This window comes from Kwoniella botswanensis, chromosome 1, assembly GCF_036426115.1.
Source record: "Kwoniella botswanensis chromosome 1, complete sequence".
In the NCBI taxonomy this organism is placed as follows: Eukaryota; Fungi; Basidiomycota; class Tremellomycetes; order Tremellales; family Cryptococcaceae; genus Kwoniella; species Kwoniella botswanensis.
This window is the reverse complement of record NC_088599.1, coordinates 15,846,676-15,866,504: the sequence shown is the minus strand read 5'-3', so window position 1 is coordinate 15,866,504 and position 19,829 is coordinate 15,846,676. Positions and strand designations below refer to the sequence as shown.

At 44.7% G+C, this 19,829-nt stretch overlaps 7 protein-coding genes across 7 annotated transcripts; 1 reads left to right on the top strand and 6 right to left on the bottom strand.

Moving 5' to 3' along the window:
* Positions 1–17: 17 nt before the first annotated feature.
* L199_006013 (uncharacterized protein) lies at positions 18–1,514 on the bottom strand (the record flags this gene model as incomplete). The annotated part of the gene is made up of 6 exons (XM_064891714.1): positions 18–117; positions 201–313; positions 375–421; positions 486–601; positions 869–1,019; positions 1,079–1,514. 6 exons carry the CDS (start codon positions 1,512–1,514, stop codon positions 18–20), a joined length of 963 nt encoding a protein of 320 aa, XP_064747786.1.
* A 740-nt stretch (positions 1,515–2,254) lies between these two features.
* On the bottom strand, positions 2,255–2,977 carry L199_006012 (uncharacterized protein; the record flags this gene model as incomplete). Its single annotated transcript, XM_064891713.1, has 1 exon — positions 2,255–2,977. The coding sequence occupies one exon, from the start codon at positions 2,975–2,977 to the stop codon at positions 2,255–2,257; it is 723 nt and encodes a 240-aa protein (XP_064747785.1).
* A 778-nt stretch (positions 2,978–3,755) lies between these two features.
* Positions 3,756–8,300, bottom strand: L199_006011 (uncharacterized protein; the record flags this gene model as incomplete). Its single annotated transcript, XM_064891712.1, has 5 exons — positions 3,756–4,128; positions 4,205–4,260; positions 4,326–6,030; positions 6,091–7,031; positions 7,089–8,300. The coding sequence occupies 5 exons, from the start codon at positions 8,298–8,300 to the stop codon at positions 3,756–3,758; spliced, it is 4,287 nt and encodes a 1,428-aa protein (XP_064747784.1).
* Positions 8,301–10,605: 2,305 nt separating this feature from the next.
* Positions 10,606–13,029, bottom strand: L199_006010 (uncharacterized protein; the record flags this gene model as incomplete). Its single annotated transcript, XM_064891711.1, has 6 exons — positions 10,606–11,504; positions 11,570–11,988; positions 12,049–12,568; positions 12,622–12,661; positions 12,741–12,875; positions 12,955–13,029. The coding sequence occupies 6 exons, from the start codon at positions 13,027–13,029 to the stop codon at positions 10,606–10,608; spliced, it is 2,088 nt and encodes a 695-aa protein (XP_064747783.1).
* Positions 13,030–13,456: 427 nt separating this feature from the next.
* L199_006009 (uncharacterized protein) lies at positions 13,457–15,173 on the top strand (the record flags this gene model as incomplete). The annotated part of the gene is made up of 6 exons (XM_064891710.1): positions 13,457–13,562; positions 13,660–13,897; positions 13,979–14,125; positions 14,193–14,385; positions 14,487–14,631; positions 14,710–15,173. 6 exons carry the CDS (start codon positions 13,457–13,459, stop codon positions 15,171–15,173), a joined length of 1,293 nt encoding a protein of 430 aa, XP_064747782.1.
* A 282-nt stretch (positions 15,174–15,455) lies between these two features.
* On the bottom strand, positions 15,456–18,350 carry L199_006008 (uncharacterized protein; the record flags this gene model as incomplete). Its single annotated transcript, XM_064891709.1, has 7 exons — positions 15,456–15,524; positions 15,596–15,655; positions 15,756–16,690; positions 16,770–17,145; positions 17,218–18,002; positions 18,068–18,189; positions 18,265–18,350. The coding sequence occupies 7 exons, from the start codon at positions 18,348–18,350 to the stop codon at positions 15,456–15,458; spliced, it is 2,433 nt and encodes an 810-aa protein (XP_064747781.1).
* Positions 18,351–18,799: 449 nt separating this feature from the next.
* L199_006007 (uncharacterized protein) lies at positions 18,800–19,222 on the bottom strand (the record flags this gene model as incomplete). The annotated part of the gene is made up of 1 exon (XM_064891708.1): positions 18,800–19,222. The coding sequence occupies one exon, from the start codon at positions 19,220–19,222 to the stop codon at positions 18,800–18,802; it is 423 nt and encodes a 140-aa protein (XP_064747780.1).
* Between the last annotated feature and the right edge of the window lie 607 nt (positions 19,223–19,829).

The window sequence follows — 19,829 nt, the reverse complement described above, 5'->3', positions numbered from 1 at the left end:
GACATCTTCTAGGAAATTTAGGAAAGGTTTTTGATATCTTGTCGTAAGTTCCCCATATCATCGGAAGGTACCAGCAGAGTGGTGAGTCTTGCGTGCTTTTCTCGCTGTTCGGAAGACCTAGGAGAGGCAAAGTCTTCGAGGTAAGCCGAGATCCAGTTTCGTATGGAGGGATATGACCTTAAGACGCGCTCTTCACTTACCAGACTTGCATTACACGTTTCACAGTGTCGATACTCCTAGCGAGGATGCCAACAGTATCCACCCGTGGCAGGGCAGGTAAGACACTTTCCGTCGATACCAGTCCATGAGTGGGCTGGATTGGAGTACACGGCAAGTGAAATATCATCTCCTGGTCATAACTCTTCATCACTTACTCGAACTCCATATAGTCCTGCAATCGCTGCTGGATGTCTGATTGAACCTGAAACAGAAGACACAGTCAGCTGTCAGCTCAGATCTGTACAGATTACGAAGAGAATACTCACCATCTGTATCTGAGCCTACGGAAAAATCAAGCCATTCATATGAGGCTATTGCTGACGCGCTACCCGAGGATGACGATCCGCAAGATTGATATCCGTCTGCACGGGGGCAGAATGGACTGTAGGGTACCATATCGAGAACATTCGTAAGCGCAAGATCAATACATCGAATCGAAAAGATAGCGCTCACTATAAATCGTCGTATGTATCTTCACAATCACCATTGTTCAAACATCCAACTGACACTCGTCAATGAGATGAGACAGGGCTGACTTACTGTCAATCCAGATCGCAAGAATCTTGAAACGGTATTTGATCACTCAATTATCAGCATGATCATACTATCTTCGATTTATCGTTTCCTTTGGAAAGTGTCTACCACTCACTGTGACGTTTTGACCTTTCCGACAATCACAGCACCAGCCTCCTCGAGAATCTTCAAGCTTGGAGCTGTCTCTTGCTTTAGGAATCGGCCGTTCAGATGTCCAAATACTCTGCTTCCTGCTTTGGTAGGAAGGTCTTTGACATCGAAGATATCTGAATCCCATCATTAGCAACTAATCAAGCTGTAACACTAGGACTATTCGACAGCCTACCTTTTACACCCAATCGCAATCCTTGCAAGCTACCTCGACAATTCATACTGTGCATTCTAGAAGGTACGGGTATCATCAGATTCCCTACTCCATCCACCTTGTTCAGCATCGAATATCCTCCTGATCCATCATGTACAGGATAACATCCCAATACGAAGGCCTTGGAAGTATCTGGATATAGACGATAAACAGGGTATAGACCGGTCTTCGAATCTGCATTCTCGATTCGATAGAGGTATGATCCGGAGATCTCAGGGAAAGGCCAATCTAGCTTGCTGATCTTGGAAGAAAAGCTTGAAGACCTTTGAGCTATGTTGATGACCTTATCGATAATCACAAGATCAAATTGTGTAGACTGAGAGATCCATTCCAGTATTGACTCCTCAAGTACAAGACCGGTTCCGTGATCTTGTGATCGAAGGACTATATTCCGCATCAACCCAGGGCACAGCACATCATCTTCATGGAGGTAAGCTCGTATCACTTTCTCCAATACCTCTCGAGTTACCGGAACTTCAGGAGTAGAAGGGAGACTTATGATGGTGATGGTCTAAAATTGGCTGTCGCCTTTCAGCCCCGGAATGTGCGGGAGAGTATGTAGTGGATGATGATAAGGGGAGAAATAAGCTATCCCATCGATGTGATACTGCATATGGCATATGCCATCCATTAGCTCTCGCAAGAATAAGCAGCGAGCTCGACCCGATAGGAAGTCACTTACAAAAAGTTCTGGCTCCGGCTTGGTAGTACCCAAGGTAGTCTCTGTCAACGACATTTGATTTGTGTATGGTGCATATATACGATTGTCGGTAATGGATTATCGCGCGATCTGAACGAAAACGTTTCAGTCTATAAGTAACTTATATATCATCGTTGGACATTGAACACCTTTTGATGGGAAATGATGTCATCTTGATCTGATTTGATGGTGAAAGCGAGCTATTTGGACTCGCCCTCCTTTGTCTTTGAGGGACAATGACCACGAGTTCATCATCAGTACAACATATCGATGCATACAGTACATTGAACAACTGCCAACAAAGGAAGTGAGACATCAGTCGTTCCAGTAAAAAGCAGGAAGATTGATATGGTGGCTTTGAGTCATCATCTTGTCTCTTTGCCATGAATTACGATGCTAAGATACTGCGATACTAGGATTATTCATACAATACCGGCTCATTTACCTTTCCCACTCCTCGCGCTTCTACCTTTGGGATTTCTTCTTGACCTACTGACTTTACTGGACTTGCGGTCCGCTGTAGTACTATCTTTATACATATATTTCTCTTTCCCTCTCTCCCTCATTCTTTCCGCCGCTTTACTCCTCAACCCCTCACTCTGATCTTCCGAAGTAATCTCGTCCCACGTCAATCCTTCAGACTTTGTATTATTCCCTTCACCATCTACAGAATGCACATAGTACTTGGTATCTTTCTCATCACCCTTTGTACCGGTCGATAAGATAGTAATAGTGTTGGTCTTCCCATCATCATCAAAAGTGAATTTATCAACTTTTCTCAACCTAGTTCCACCTCGGCCTTTTCCTTTACCTGAAGTGGCGATCTTTTGGTACACTTTGTTATACGCTTTATTATCACTTGATTTAAGTTCACTCAAACTCATCAAAGTAGGTTTTGACCCACTAGATTCTCCTTCTCCATCGGTACCAGCGGTGGTTTCGCTGATATACCATTTTCGGTGTTTATTGGAATCTCGCTGGGAAGAGGATGGCCAAAAAGTGATTTCGGAGGTGCTACCATCTTCAGTTTTGTATGAGAACTTCTGTTTTGGTGAAGGTCTCTTAGCAGATTTGGTAGATTTGGTACTAATACTTTGATCTTCGGTAGCAGTTTCGGTCGCACTCATATCGGTAGTTGGATCTGTGGCTGTGTCGCTCATGTCGCCTCAGTCTATTCTACTGTGGTCTGTCTCTTTATCGGGGTGAAAAAGTCTATATATGAGGATGGATAACTCTCACGGGTACCCCTCCAGCTCAAACCTTTTATAAGCTCTTTGAATACATTCCAATCGAATGCCGACTCGAACTATTCTGCATATAAAATCGAGTCAAGAATCATTCCTTTCTTTGCGAACGAACCAGAGAGGTGTATGGCCACATCAGCTTCTTCCGAAGCGAGAATCAAGAATGAGTTCGTAGACCATGTACTAGTATCATGCAGTCGAGTGTAGCTGTAGCTGTAGCAGCGGAGTATCTTGTACTTGATGTATAGATGAAGGACACTGTGTTCAGTGGAATTTCGATCTACTAATAAATCATGAATCCTAGACAGGGGCATATTGAAACATAGTCTATTCAATCGTCGTCTCTGTCTTGGGAACCCAACACCAGGTTTGGCCAAGGTCTGATACGTTTCGCATGTTTTGCATACGTCCATGGAACAGACAAACTCGAGAGAAGAACGAATTATTATACTACAATCCAATCCTACGAGAGAGAATATTGAGATTCACTATACTTTGGAAATTCTATTCTATACGAGAATTCAATCCAAACCCAACTATATCGTTCAATCTCAAAACACAAAACGCAGGCCAAGAAAAAAAGTGCGAAAATAAGGAAAGAATATAATTGTAGCTAGAAATGAATATATGAATGCAAATGAGATTGAAATCTCTGTATTTGAGGTAACAACAACAGACCTAAGCCGAATTTCGATTATTTCCCACCACTTATACTTAACAGACTTGTCATACTATTCCCGTTTCCCGCACCCAAGGGACTCAGATCATTAGGTAAAGATCCAGAAACAGACGCAGAGGCAGAGGCAGATAATGATGCCGTCTGATCACCATCGCTGTTCAAAAGGGACACGTCAACTGAAGATCTTCTAGCCTTCTTTCCACCACTTGTACCATTCGTCGTCGCAGTCGTAGTATTACCACCAGATTTTTTGCTGTTACCACTTCCACCGGTGTTATTGGTATTAGACCCTTTAGTGTTAGTCGTAGAAGTTGATGAAGTCGATGGGCCGGATACACTATTCTTACGGGATCCACCTTCGCCCTTTGGTCCTGGACCCGCTCTATTCCTATTCACCAACAGCAAAAAAACCAAACAATCAGCTTACTAGCAATTGCTTTGTGACAAGGAGTGAGACAACATACCTCTTCTTGATCACGTCAGTCTTCAGAGATAACGGTCTGACCACCCCGTGTAATTTCTACATCACCCCCACACAATCAGCATCATCATCGGCCACCTTATGTTACACAATTTGTCACTCACATAGAACAGTCCACAAGCATTACATAACGGTTGACCTTCAGGATCTCTCCTCCAAAGGGGTGTATTCGTAGTCTGACAATTCGTACACATCGTAGGTGATTCACCCGTATTGATGATCGATCCAGGGCCACTCTCAGGTTCAGGTACACCATCGTCATCATTATCATCTTCTTCATTCTCTTCTCCTTCACCACCACCACCAAGATCGATTCGGTCATTCTTGTTATTATTATTGTGATTGTTATTGTCCCTGTTCTTGGATTTTGATTTCGATTTGCCAAGTGAGCCACTTAACGAAGTATTCTTATTATGGCCTTTGGTAAGTGAGCTTCCCTGACCTTGAGAGGGGATGCGCAAAGTCTGTAGATTAGGCGAACTGTTAGATCTAACAGGTCCAGATCCATTTGTAGAACCAGAGAAAGGTAAAGAAGGAGGTGGCATCGATGATTTGTCGACTGCTTTCCCACCAACGGATTTGGGTAATGGTTTGATCGTATTCCCACTTTGACTAGTGGTAGTTCCAGGAGTAGGTGCACCATTCAGACTCGAAGGTGATATTGCATTAGGCGAAGCATCGGTATTGGCATTACCATTGGATAAAAGTTGATTCTGCAATGCACCTAGCACCTGAGAAGGGTTGATGTGGGTGAAAGGTGAAGCAGCTGAATTGGCATTGAGGTACAAATGCATCAATTGTTGGAAATCGAATGGGTTATCGCCTCCAGGTTGTGACGATTGTGTCGGTGAACCGATGTTAGGTAACGATAATCCCGCTCCTGCAATTGTAGGATCAATTAGACCGAATGCTGAAGGAGATCCAAATGCGGATGTATCGGCTGTAGCAGGTTGACTTGATGCCCATTCAGCTATATCTTCGGCGGTGATCTCAGACATGTTCAGACCCTCGTTACCTGCAGGAGTAGTTCCACTAGCAGCAGCAATGTCAAAGAAGTTGTCGTATGACTGGGGGAAGCTGAATGTAAAGTTCGATGTGGGGAAGCCAGAATCGCCTTCAGGTAATGGTATAGTCTTTCCATCTCTGGGTGAAGCTTCCGCCTGTCTCTTTCGAGGATTGAACTGAGATGTGGGTGACACGCCTACATCGCCATCTCCTTCTTCATGGGCTTGTACAGTATGATCGAAACTTGTCTTTCGTACTCTTCTAGGTAGATATCCATATTGAGGATGGAAGTTCTCTTCTGTTTCAGAGTAAAGACCCGGACCGTTAATACCTGGGAGATGAGGCTGTCTATCTCTTGACGTCGGACTAAGACCCGCAGCTAGAGCCGCTTGAATTTCGTCCAAAGTGATAGCCCCGTTCGGAGGAGCGGAAGCAGCAAGCATGTCGAGGGGATGGGGTTGCTTCACAGATGGCTGAATGTCGAGCGGACCTTCTTGCACTGGTGGTAATGATTTATTGGGATGCGATCGTGAGAAACTCGATCCAGCTGATCTGGGTCCAGGAAGATCCGGCGCTTTCCTAGTGGAATTTGCCCACTCATTCTGGGATGGCATGTGCAGTCCCATTTCAGCCGTGGGTGTACCACCAGAAGCAAGAAGCTGATGAGCATGGTGTTCGCTGAAAGGATTTTGTCTGAAAGGTAAAGCAGATCTTGACCTTGACCGGGACGATCCTCTCCAGTCGATATCCATAGGTATACGCGATCGGGATCGACTTGCCGCACGCCAATCGATGTCCATCCCGCTAAACGATATAGGCGAATACGTTAGCCAGCATCACCAAGACAAGAACGACATGACTCACTCAGGAGATGGATTACTAGCAGCTCCAGCAAATCCTACTATCCTGGATTTCCCTTTCGATCTACCTCGTTCGGCTTCTACGTTGGGCGTAGTGGTAGGCATAGCATCTCTGGATTCTTCCACTTCCGCAATATATTCCTTGGCCAACCTCTCTTGTTCTTCCCTTTCTGCCTTTTCCTTTGCCGCAGCTTCTTCCTCCTTCTTCTTCAGAGTCAGATGCATCATCCTCCAAGTCAAATTCTCCATCCTTTGACCATTAGGCAAAACCTCTCTAGCACGTGCGTAGGCTTTCCAAACTTGAGTCGCTAAAGGATCTTTCCTAGCCATCTGTTCGGGCGATCCAACTTCAGGTAGTACAGGTGAAGTCACATCGCTTTGAGAGGGTCGTCGGGTGACTGGGTAAGAACCGATATTACTTATGGGAGGAGTGGCGAGTGGTGTAGTTGGCATTCTACCATGAAGGAAATCGTCGTTTAGGATATCATCAACGATACTAACGTTTCTTCCTTTCTGAGAACCCGAACCTTCAGGTGACGATACATTTTGGAAATATCCAGGTGTAGGCGCATCAGCAGGCATCGAAGGCCAGATGGATGATCCGGCATTTGGGTCCTGATTGGGTTGTTGGGCGTTCAGTCCCATGGCAATCCCCATTCCCATCCTAATTGCCATTTCTAATCCCGCAGTGCCGTATTGAGCCAGATGCTCGATAGACAATCCAGCAGGCAAGGGTGGAAGAGTGTCTAGGCTGACGCCTTGTGGTGTACTGGTGGAAGATTCCCCGCGAGGAGCTTCGGAACCTGCTCGAGAAGGCATCTGAGAAGAGGGAAGGCTACCAGAGTTACTTGGCAGACTGGGGTATCCTGGTGCAGGGGGTTGAGGGGCTTCTCGCCGTCGAGGGGCGATAGGAGGGTATCGATTGGAGTGAGAACCGGCAGACAACTAGTTGATTATCAGTAAACCAGATCAGGTTATGACAAAAAGAAATCAAATGCTCACCTCAACTGGACTGTTAAAACCACCGAAATCACTTCCACCAGGTGTCGTCACCGGAGTCTCCACATATCCACCAAGTCTATCAGGCAACGGCCACGGCGTTGAGGGGGCAGTCGAGTTCTTTCTTTGCGGCTGCTGGAATTGTTGCTGTTGCTGTTGCTGTTGCTGTTGCTGTTGTTGAGGTGGTGCGAATTGTGAGAAGTTCATGTTACCGTAACTTCCCGGAGTTCCATACCCAGTAAGAGACGATATGGAATCAGAGAAAGAGCCGGATGGAGGTGGAACAGAAGTCTGATACATATTGTTATTGCCGTTAGACGGAGGGGATGTATTGCTGTTCTGTTGATTTTGTAACCGACGACTTAAAAGACTCGTGCTGTTTTGCGAGGTTGATGGCATAGATGGGATGGAGGATGACGAAGATCCCGGAGCAGGGAAGTTGGCTGAGAAGTCGAATGCTGCGCCGTTGGTAGCTTTCTCCTGACTTTGTTGTACCAGTTCAGCGAGGGTGTCAAATATTCCAGGATCTACGGCATTCTCTTCAACTGGTGCGGGTTGAGTGGATTCAGGTGTTAACCAACTACTGGGATTGGGCAAGTTTGACCAATCGAATGCAGGCTGATTTTGTAGCATACCGGAGTTGTTTTGATTGGTCCAAGGAGAGGGAGGGGGATCCAGTGGAGTGGTCGAGAGTGCAGGTTGATTTCGTTTGTTTGGCGCGGAACGAGCGTATTGAGAGTTGTAAGAGGAAGGCCCGTATGATGATTGAGATGGTCCTCCGACTGATGATGGTCCCAAGGATGATGCTTGAGCCCCGAAAGAGAATGCGTTCCCACCTGCGCTTGCACTTAAGGCAGTTATAGAATCGATGGGTGTGAGCGGAGTAGGAGTGGTGGCGATGGATGATTGATGGTATGAGCCTTCTCTGGAATGGTGACCTGCGCTAGTTGACACTTGAGGGAAAGAAGGATAAGGTTGAGAAGGGTATGCGAATGAACCATTCTTCCTATTGATGGGTACGGCGGGAGACATAGCTGGAGTGGGAGGGTTGGAGTGTCGTGAGGAAGATGCAGAAGGGGGTCGTTCAGGTTGTCTTTGATTTCTCGGGCTGACATGTTGATGTTGCTGTTGATGATGATGTTTCCCTCCTCCTGAATCTACTGTGAAAGGACCTTTCTTACCTCCCGATGAGGTCCTCCAAGGTAACTTGTCCATATTACCAGCAGAACCTGTGTGGTTGTTGGTAGTATGATTCTGCTGATGGCTTCCTACTCCACGTTGAGAATTACTACTACCACTTCGACCGGTAGGTTTTGATCTTACTGCAGGACCAGAGCCTGGTGGAGCCGGTGAAGGCTTGATAGGTTTAGGTAGGAGTGGTCTTAACTTCTGTGTGGTTGTACTGCTTCCTGAATTGGTGGATACGGGTGATGATTTGGACGAAGTAGTTGATCTAGGTGAAGGTCCCGAGACGTCTGGTGATTGAGCCGGGGGAGAAATCTTGTCGGGTTGTTTTGCTGACGGGCGAGTATATAAGAAGATGATATAGAGCGGGAGCTGCGAGTAGACGGAAGTATCAGCAAAGAATGGAAGTCCCAACGCGGCAAGATGAAAGGATAATTGCCATAAAAAAGGTGGAAAACACCGACTTGAGACGGTCTGGAGAGAAGAATGGGAAAGTTGTTGATGACACATTGCGGCAACGGCAAAGGGTTGAGAAGACAAGTCTCATCAAAGGATATATCATCTCAATTCCCCTCCATATACTTTTGCTCGTGGGGTATTCGTGATTCGGAAAGCCGAAAACACAGGAAGCCACCAATCATGACACTCCATCGGTGGGTTGACATCGACGTGATGCATCCCACCGGCAAATGACAGGGACGCCATGGAAGGGTATGAAATGACGACAATATCAAGACTGAAGGATTCAAGACCAAGAGATTCCGGACTCACGACTGTCTTGCCGCTTCTGTCGCTCTGTGATCAGAATAGCTGTCTCTGAGTGATATGTATGGGTATGGTATGGTAAAATGCGATAGATGGTGTACTGATGGTTTGCGCACAGGCTTTCGAGTCAAAGGATGGGATGTGTGCAGTAGATATTGTATCGTGCTGGATTGGATTTGATCGGATATAACGGATACGGTGCAGGCCAGGGGAGTAGTAACCTTGATATTTCACTTTCACTGTATTTATTCAATATCCAAGCAAAGTGGAGTTCTGACTAGGTCGATGGTATGTAGCACTTGACGATGTAAGGCGATGGTCTCGATGATTCAAGTTGTTGATGGTGATTGACGGGTGATGGTTGATGATTGATGATCAATAATTGATGCTTGACGGTTAGGTGCGTATGGGATGGATAAATTTCATACTGTACTCGTATTATTTGGAATTGGTATTGATTGATCCTGTAGGATGTAGGAGGGTCGAGGTGGCGGCTGTAGTCTGGAGTCGAGAGTTGGGAGTAGGGAGTAGGGAGTAGGGAGTATGACTGCTGAGAGAAGCAGCAAAAGGGAGAAGAATCCGAAAAAACGTGACTTTTACCCTTTTTCATCTATGGGTTCTTGGTGCCTTGTTACTTTACTTAGTTACCCCTTTGGGTTATTTCTGACATCGATCGGATATTCTCCTGACTTCTTTCGACTCTTTGATGGTCCGGCGGATCTTTGTGGTTGTTACAGCTGGCGGTCCTTGCAGTATCCTGTATGAGACCGAACGAGCTGAGCTGCTGCTGTCTGTATATACTCGTATGATGAACGAAAAGATTTATCTGTGTGAAACATGATTGGACACCATAGTGTATAACAGCGATCAAGATGCACTATCCTTGTAAGAAGTTGTTGTCAAACAATCATCACCATCATCATCATGCTTGTCTTCGGCATATATCGTGCCAGATGATCCTGAAAATCTTAGGAAATACCTGAGCTCAGGCTGAGTCGTGTACAATTAATGACCGACAGGAGCGCCAAGCGCAGAGTGTAATGCTGGATACGTTAGTGCACAGTTCTGTACAGTAAGTGAAAGTAAGATACGTGAAAGCATGGATGGATACATCCTAGCACCTGTCCTGTTCATTTCGGCGGTTAATGTTTGAGCTGACGCATTAACGCTTTGTGCCTTTCTGAGAAGTGGCCAATGAAATATCGTTATTGATATCATCCTATAACTCTATATCTAAATAAGCGAGAATCGATTTCGAGATTTCGCTTGGAAGCGACTTTCACTTTTGACTTTTCAAGTTATCTTCGTTCAAAGAGGATTGAATGTGGTTAGTCTTGTTTATTCCTCCTCATATCAGCGGATGTAAGTGCCTCTGCACCGCTACTGCTGGCTACTAGAGGAACCTGTATTCTGCTGGTATTGTTCAACTATCACGAGGAATTCAATCTCAAATTGAGCTCCGAGAACGAAATGTCCACATCTGTTCGATCGTACAGGTTACTACCAGAATACATTTCAAACTATATGCAAAATGAATCATCATGATATAATGCAAGATATATATTCAAATTCAATAACGCCCAATAGGGAAAGGTCTACCTTCGAAATACGGTATCAACCTTTCCGAGTCAAATAGGTCGGTATGGTATTTCACCCATCTTTTGGGCGGTGGTATCGATCTCATGGCTTTAGGCATGGATGGTAAGCTACTATTGGAAATAGGTGTACGCGGGATATGTGAGACTGCATCGGTACCTGAACGAGGTTGAGATATCGGTGTTTGGTATTGTGTACCTACATGGGGTGAATGATCGTCAAGTCTTCTGGATTGATTGGGAGTGTAAGTGTGAGAATTGTGATTTCGAGGTGCAGTTGGCGGAGAAGCGAAATCTTTCCGCTGCAATTGAAGTGCATAGTGTTGTCGAAGATATGGATTAGGATGAGAACTAGGTGAAGGTGGTGCAGGCGGAGCGGGAGGAGGAGAAGGGATATCATCCGGTGGTGGGGGAAGTGGGATATCAGGCAATGGGGGAGGTGGGAATGGAGGTGTGGGTGGTCGATCGTCCGTTGGGGAAGGTGGATATGGTGGAGTAGGAGGTCTCGGTGAGGAAGAAGGTTGTTTGATAGGATGAGAGACAGGTGACGGTGGTCCAACACCGTCGATTGATAATTTTTTGACGTTGACCAGTCTTATAGGAACAGAATCTGAATTATATTCATGGTCATCAACGTCCATATCGTCCATATCATCTTCGTCGTTATCCTTACGAGTGGATCCAGAAGAGGATGATTCCGATGTATTTTCTGATGAAGCTTCCTCGTCGTCAAGCGAAGGATTTGGTGGTGATGTACCGAGATCCCCACCGTATATCTCCAGTTGATCATCATCATCTTCTTCCACGTTATATTCAAAAGCCTTTTCATGTATCTCAAGTGACTCTATACGCCGTGTAGTTTCTTGTATGGGATCTTCAAATACAAATACAACGTCAGCTCCGTATCAGTATCAATCATATGCATCTGATTCAACTGACCTTTAGTAGCTATCCAGCCAGGTGGATAGCCCCATCTCATCATACCGTCATACCAATCCCATCTTTTTCTTCTCCTTTTCACTTCCATCTTCTCTCTAATCAAGTACCCTTCTTCCCCCTGTACATCTCCATAGATATCGTCATCCGGAGGTATGAAGCATATAGCACCTTGTAGAACTTCTGATAATGTCCCTGTTGGGAGTCCAAATTGATCGAGTAGTTCTAATCTCCTCAATCTCTCTTCCTCGGTGACTTTCATGCTGAAATACATATCTAAGGCAGGTTGTACGTATTCCGGCATAGCGTAATCTCTCTTGTACAGAAAGACATCTCGAGAATGTCTGATCATCATGTGATTCTTGGGATGAGGACATGACAAGTAGGCATGTCCAGTCGATAGACAGTTCCAGCATTCTTGACTATAAATCAAATATCACGTCAGCTGATATGTAATTAGTATGGTTGAAACTGATACTCACTTGTTTGATCTACCTTGATTTACTTCTACCGCTTCTCGTATAGGTTCATCGTACAGTACATCCCCACCTTGCTCCTCATCCAGCTCCACAAGCCCTCTAGATGGATTTAAATCGATCTCAAAGCTCATTTCATCTATCGACCTAGCTTCATTCGTTGTGGACTTGGATAGATCGATAACCTCTACATCACTTCCGATAGGGATATCACTAAACCCCGAGAACGTCCTAGATAGTATCCTAGAATATATATCCCGTTCGTCCTCGGGGGTATATTCACCTATCGGCGAAGGGAACTGAAGGAAAACTCGACCGATATATCTTCGCCAAGGTGGTATTTCGCTTTCCACTTCATTCCCTGACTCATCTTCATTCGCAAGAAGATCGTCTGCATCCTGAGATGTATCAAAGCAGCTCAAAACGCTCTTATACGCTTTGAATCTCGTTCTCCCTCCTCCTCCATCGTCTTCCGCCCCAGCTTTTATTGACTCTTCTCCGCCTCCCCCTGCCCCTGCCCGCTTCCCTGGCCCAATTGCCATTCCTCAATTATCTTCTTGAGCTTCTCCTGATCTATACGATGTTTTGCAATTCGTCTATCGTCAAGGTGCAGTACGGGCTATCGTTTCAGTGCCTTATGATGTCAGCTTATACTGTAGTATGCAATGATTAGTTGTATATGATGAAGTATCACCCACGATATCGTATTGATACAATCTTCTCCACTTTTTAGCTTCCCTCTCGTCAGTCCCTTTAGGTGGATCTCGTATATTCCATAAATTCAACTCGAATGGTGTCGATCGACGTAACCTCTCGAGATCTTGCTTGGCCACCTGTCACCGAAAGCAAGTACATCAATCAGCAATGAAGAAAGCACGAACGGATCAAGTGGACGAGGTTGTTCGTACTGACCTCACACAACGAACATTCTTTACCACCCGTGAAAAGGGTCAATATTGGGATAGGCAGACGTATACGAGGGGCCATGAGCGAGGTAAGGAGGTACGATTGGGACTGGGTGTATACGAAGGTGAGAATAATCAGTAGAGGAGAGACTGTTGTTGTTCATCGAATTATGGTATGGTACGCTGTACGGGTTGTCGTCCTTTCAACGTTTTCTGATGATGATCCCGTGCCTGAAACAAATCAAGATAGGTTAGGTTACTCAACTTTGCCAACCAAAGTACATCTTGACTCTCGTTCACTTTCCTTTCTCTACCTCTCCCACATTTTATATCTCATCAAGCAACCCAGGCCAACATCGGGTCCTTCCATCTCTATACCCTGCCAATCCTGTACCACACATCAAAGCAACGCACTGTACACACCAAAAAAAAAACAACCGAAACGAACGAGATCCACTCGGTCAATCCCGTCTATTTGGTTCCCCTTCAACCATCTCGACTCTACCATCATGTCAGACAAGGGAAAAGGGAGAGCGACAAACCCAATCAGTTTCGATTCAGATAGTGATGATGATTTCTTCGTAAGTAGACGTAAACCTATAATAAGAGAGACCAGTAAGTAAAACCTTCGATCCTCTCATTGCCCTCTGTCTGTCTATCCTGCTTAACTCATTGAGTTTGTACTGACCCCTCATACGAACCACCCTTCTAGCCGCTCCTAGATCCCCTACTCCACCCATTCGCACTCATTCTGACTCAGAAGACGACGACGACGCTTCGCCCGACAGACAACGAAAGAAGAAACCCCGCAAAGCGCCCGTCAAGAAACCCACACTTGACTTACCTGCATGGACAAGACAGGGGTCTAATGGTGATAAGAAGAATGGAAGTAGATCGAGAAAGGGTAGTAGTCAGATCAGAGGCAGTACGGAAGAAAGAGCGGACACGATGTAAGTCAAATTCATTTAGTAGATGGTTATATTTAACATATTTGTTGACAATTTATCATCTCATGTGCATTTTGCCTTCAGTGTTATTGATGATTCCGATGAAGAAATTGGTATTGTGGGTGGATCAAGCTCGAAGCCCACAAAGAAAGTCATAAGGAAGAGGGTGCAGCTCACTCCTCCGCCCGAATTGAGTGAGAAAAGTAAGGCGGATATCGTCAAACTTGTTCGGTAAGCGGTCTGAAAGCTTAACAATGCAACCTCCATGGTCTGGCTGACAAGCAGGATTTATTCATAGCGAACATATGAGCGAGAAGTATGGCGATCAAGCTCCTCTAGACGATTCAGCTAGTTCTCCCGAGAAAGATAAGAACGATGTTGAGAAAGTACATGTCACAATACGAATGCAAGCTCCCCCTGAGAAGAAGCAGACCGCCGCTCCGGCTGCTATTAAGGAATATCAGAAAGCCAGAACATTGATTTTATCCAGAGTAAGTATCTGATAACAATCTTTAGGGCTCCATTTATCCGCCCAACCTCGTCGATATAAACTTTCGAAATGTCTTGCTGATATTGGTGTTATCAACGATAGACCGGCCCAATGTCAACGGGTATCTCAATTCTGAGTGAACGTATACAGAAACGTCCCGAGGATGTTATACTAGTATACGATGATAAGAGGGTCTATCCGAGATCTACACCTGCACAATTGGGTATATTGGATAAAGCTGAGATGAGTGAGTCAAATTTCTGGCAAATAGCATAGCGTGAAGCGCAGCACAGGATTAGCTGACAATCTTGTGATTGTGATGTAGTTGGTTACGAGAAAGATTATTGGATGAAATTGGAAGCCGATAAACGATCGGCATTAGAGGAAGATCTAATGTATAGTAATTATAGTAACAACCAAGAAGAGGAAGAAGATGATGTGATACCACTCAATCCGAATGGTATCTCTTCCTCATCATCTTCCAAACCATCTTATACTTCTCAATCTCAATCACTACCTCAAAGTCAGACCCAAATTCAGACACACACACAGACACAGCAAGATATCATACATTTCAAGATTTCCTCTTCATTCGGAGAAGAACGTATGAAAGGACCCAAGACGCTGAAACTCCAATCTGTCATTCGATTTTACCTGAAAAAATTGGGTAGACCAGTTGAAGAAGCTGAGAAATGGTATATAATGTTTGATGGGGAGAAATTGGATAAATCGTTGAGGATTGAGGAGACAGAAGTGGAAGATGGCGATATGCTGGAAGCTGGGATGTAGATTTTAAGAATTGTATCGGAAAGGATGAGAATATCAGGTTGGCAGGATAGTAGGATAGTAGGAAGTCAAAGAAAGAAGTAGAATGAGAGGGACCAATCTACCAATCAGTCAGTTATGTGTCACAAAGACCCAATGAAACGTTCGTGTATTCCTACATATCTAACATATAATTATGAGAATGTTGTATCAATTATAGTAATCAAATAGTCGACTCGATCAGTTTATGAACTATGGTGTTATAACAGCAGATATACTATGCATATGATCGTTATGACATGTTTACTATTTACCGAAACCCACATTATGTATCGTTCTAGATCCAGAGGCAGCTTCAAGGTTTTCGAGGTAGTCCTATTGAGATCATCCCACATTGTATTAGCTTCATATTGTCCCGATCGATATACATACCAGATGAAACTCACCCTTAACCACTGTTCTCTCTTTTCGGGAACATGATCAAATTGTCTGTACCTCTTATCTCGCTGTTGCAGATCCAAAAAGAGTCTCATCAGTTTCTTTTTTCTTTCCTCTTGTATTCAATTCAAGATCCAGAAAATCAAAACCAGGAAATTATTCACTCACCCTTAAAACGCTTTTGATCTCGTTGAGATCAATCTGCTTCGCCATATCTGTAATATCCTTCTTCCCTCCTTCTTGATCATCATCAACCACATCAATACCTTCCGCTTCTTCAAATTGATCATCCCGTTTAACTCCCAAAGCAGCTTCATCAAGAGTTTTCTTTCTCATCTTACCCCAAAATTCTATAAAACTGTTTTCGCCCAACATCTCATCAAACTCCTTTCTACCTTCAACTTCTCTAGATCTCATCCATGCCTTCCATTGAGATTCTAAATTATCTCCTTGTAGACCCAACCTCCTGACTAATGGATCATCTACTATATTCGGATAAACAGCATCGTAAGGCGTATCTAAACCCGGAGTGAACTTTTCGAATAAGTTATGTAGTTCGTTTGAGCGTTTGGAGGATATTCGATTGATATGTTCAGTAAATAAGCGCTGTTTGTCTCGAGGATGTAAAGAGGGATTGTTGAATCGTGAATCAGAAGATAGGAACTGGGAAGCCTCGTTCCACGAAATGGTATGATCCCTAACTTGATCAACTAGCAAACTACCAAATAACCTCTCAGCATCTTGTTTACCCGCTCCAACCCTACTCTTATGATTTTCAAATTCAATTTTCTCCTTCTCCGCTTTGATCTTGTTTTCCCTTTCTCTCAAACTAGCTTCTGCCTTTGCCCTCCGTTTAGCTGCTTCTTCTGCCTTCGATAATTTCTTTTCCGAACCATTCGTAGAAGACGACGACGCAAGATTTTTGATATGATTATTGAACAATTCTTCACGCAAGGAGGAGGATCCAACGGCATCATATCGAGGATCTCTGTATATATGCTTTTTCACGTCAGACCATACGGATGAAGAGGTAATAGGGTGATCGGACTCTTTCAAGAGTTCATAGAAATCTTTTTCGGCACGCTGAGCATCAGCTCGTTTACCTATACACCACCGAGATCGACATTTAGCTTCACGTCAACATCACTCTTCGGATACCCAGTTATATTGTGCTTTACTCACGTTCACCTAATTCTCTAAGATGAGTCTTGAACACCTTCTCCCTATCTCTATCATCCCTTCCAAACGCATAGAATTTCCTATCCTTCTTCCATTTCTTCCTAAAATCATCCCACCTCGTCCTCGTACTCGTTACCTCCTCTCGCAATAACGCTTTGTATTCCTTCTCAGGATCAGATTTCTTCTTATCTCCCGATCCAGATGCACCAGAAGCTTTAGCTAGTCGTCTAGCCCTCCCGACGTCTCTGCAATATTCATCGTACACTTCCTGCCTGTCTTTCTGGGATGAGAGTAAGACATATCGAGGATCGTTGATGAATAATGGTAAAGATTGATCCCATGGTGAGAAAGGGTTAATATCTTTTTCAATCAACAATGCCTATACAAGATTCAACGAGTCAGACATAATCCATCAAACATGCCAGATAGGGGAGAATCGGCAGAAATTCACCTTGAACAAAGCTCTACCTTCTTCTGGGGAAACCTGTACTTTCTCCGGAACAGCAAACACTTTCTTCGCAGCTTCTTCTTCTTCCTTCCTAATTTCCTCGGCGGTCTTTTGCTTCTCGGCTTCCAGCTGTTGATCTGCCTCTGCAAATTCAGCCGCTACAGCCTTCATCCACTCGGCTTCATCTTCTTCATCTTGAGGACCGAAATGCTCCTCATCCTCATCACCATTTTCGTCTCCATTTTGCTCCACGTCTTGTACTCCTTCGTCATTCACTTTGGGTATCTTCGAATCTCTATCTTCACCTTCTTCCTCCCTCTGTTTCCGCTTTCTCTCAACTTCCAACTGTTTCTGCTTTTTCTCTTCTTCCACTTCCAGTCTAATCCTTTCAATTTCTTTCAACCTCTCCAACCTCTCTTTTTCAGCTTGTTCCCTCTCTTCTCTCTCTTTTTGTTCCCTCGAAGCTTTCTCTTCAGCTTCTAACGCTTCGACCTGTTCTTTGATCTCTTCCGGTACGGTCCATTCAGATTTCTTAGATTCTTTCTCAAAGTAGAAGACATTGCCTTCAGTCGTGGTGACTCTGGTCCAGGTGGTCCCTGGTACAGGTACTTTAACTTTGGGTTTCTCTTTCTTCTTCTTCTTCTCTTTTTCCGCTTGGACAGGTACTGGTAGGATGGGAGAAGCTGAACCTGGACCTGGAGGAGGGAATGGAGGGAACAAAGTTGGTCGGATATATGTAGATTCACGAGTTTGGGTATTATAGAAATATGGTGTGACTCCATCAGGTGCTATCATTTTACCAACGTGTCAGTATACCAGTCTGTTGGGGACTGACGGACTAGTATAGACTTACCTCGATGTTCTGACCATCCGGGTGGTAAAGGAGGTGGGAAGTTGGGCATCATAGGGGGTAAACCCATAGGTGGTCCAGCAGGGAACCCGAGTGGAGGTCGGAAAGCTTGTCCAGGTGGAGCTCTGTGAGAGTAAAACAGACAGTATTCCGTCAGTCTTCCCTACATTCGTTCAAGTATTCATGTAGAGCGAACTTACCCAGGTGGAGGTCCAGGAGGTCTAACCACATTGCCGCTGTTGATGGGTGGTGGTCCAGGAGGTGGGCCAGGGGGAGCTCCTGACATGTTGTTTATGTTTTGGCGAGTTTGGCTGGAACACAATAGGAGGGTGATTCATGAGGTCAAGAAAGTGAGAGGACTGACATTAGATGAACCACTTTGGTGATTCTGGAAGGTGATCGATACGACGGAATCAAATTTACTGCACCACAAAAACAGTAAGAGGAAAGTGGCATCTCTGGCAGGAGTGTTCCAGTTCACCAACTATAGTATAAATCCTCAGTGAACATGGATCAGGCGAAGACTACGCGTCTCACCAGTTGAAGAAGCACTTTGATGATTTCTGAAAATACAGGAAGCCAATATGGTGTGCTAAGAAGACCCTTCGCTCAAGTGTATACATCATAGGTTGCATCTCGCAATCCATCGATCGACATCTGTCAACAACAACTATCATATCATATATGCCTCAGGTAATCTGAGCTAACGAGTCTCAGCTTGAGAGCTAGGAAGACTCAGTACAAGTCCTTCCTGTTAGAGTCGTTATCAGGCTTCGGATCAGCCATAACTCTACAATGGCTTCTGGATCCTGATGCGAATGTGAACCCATGATCGACAGAATTGGGCGCTTGGCCGTTGATGCGGTTCTGGGTTCCTCCGTCGCTAGGGGGAGGAGCAGGGTCAGTCATCTCGTACCCTGATCTACCTTTTGTGACTCTTGCAGTATTTCGAATGGTTCCTGAATCTGCACTTGCAGCGGAAGTGTTCTGGGCACCTCCATGGCTAGAGTTGACGTTACTGGTATCATATCCATCCCTACCTCTTTGAACTCTTGCAGAATCTTTCTTAGATCCCAGACCTCCATCTGAAGAGGAGCTGTAACCTAGTCTAGAGTGGTTACCGGCTGATGGGACTGTAGTTCTGATCTCTGAGGACATGTCTGCTTGAGAAGGGGTGTTCATGGTATTTGCTATATGGATTATACGAGTTCTTGTATGTGTATGTGTATGTGTATAAGGGATTGGTTTTGCCGGATGATGATGGATACGAACTGAAAAATAGTCAGAACAGTGATTTTCTTCCCGGTTGGTATTTATACATTTTCAACGATTAAAGTGAAAAGCAACATTCGCTCCTTTTACCGTTCATTTTTGGCTGTTCCTTTCAAGATGTCTTCTATCCTCCAGAAGAGATCTTGACTCATACGGTCCAGAGCACTCACTAAAACCCTTCTGTGACTTCTATTCGTCCATCTCTCATAGACTCGGGCCTAAGCGAAATATCAAGACATTCTGGCTAGATACACATGTCTTCTGATACCTTCTCGAAGTCTAGAGCCTTGGAGACTTCTGCTTGAAAGTATACGTGTACTCTCCCTTACCTTCCACAAAAGTGCTTCATCTAACAAACGGTCTCACGCCAATGCGATCTATTGAAGGAAAAAGACTGGCGGCCTCCGGTACCCAAGCACATATCTGGACTCTGCTCGTTTGCTGTGACATCTCGTATTGATTTACACCGTAAAAGCATTGAAGATGTGTCATG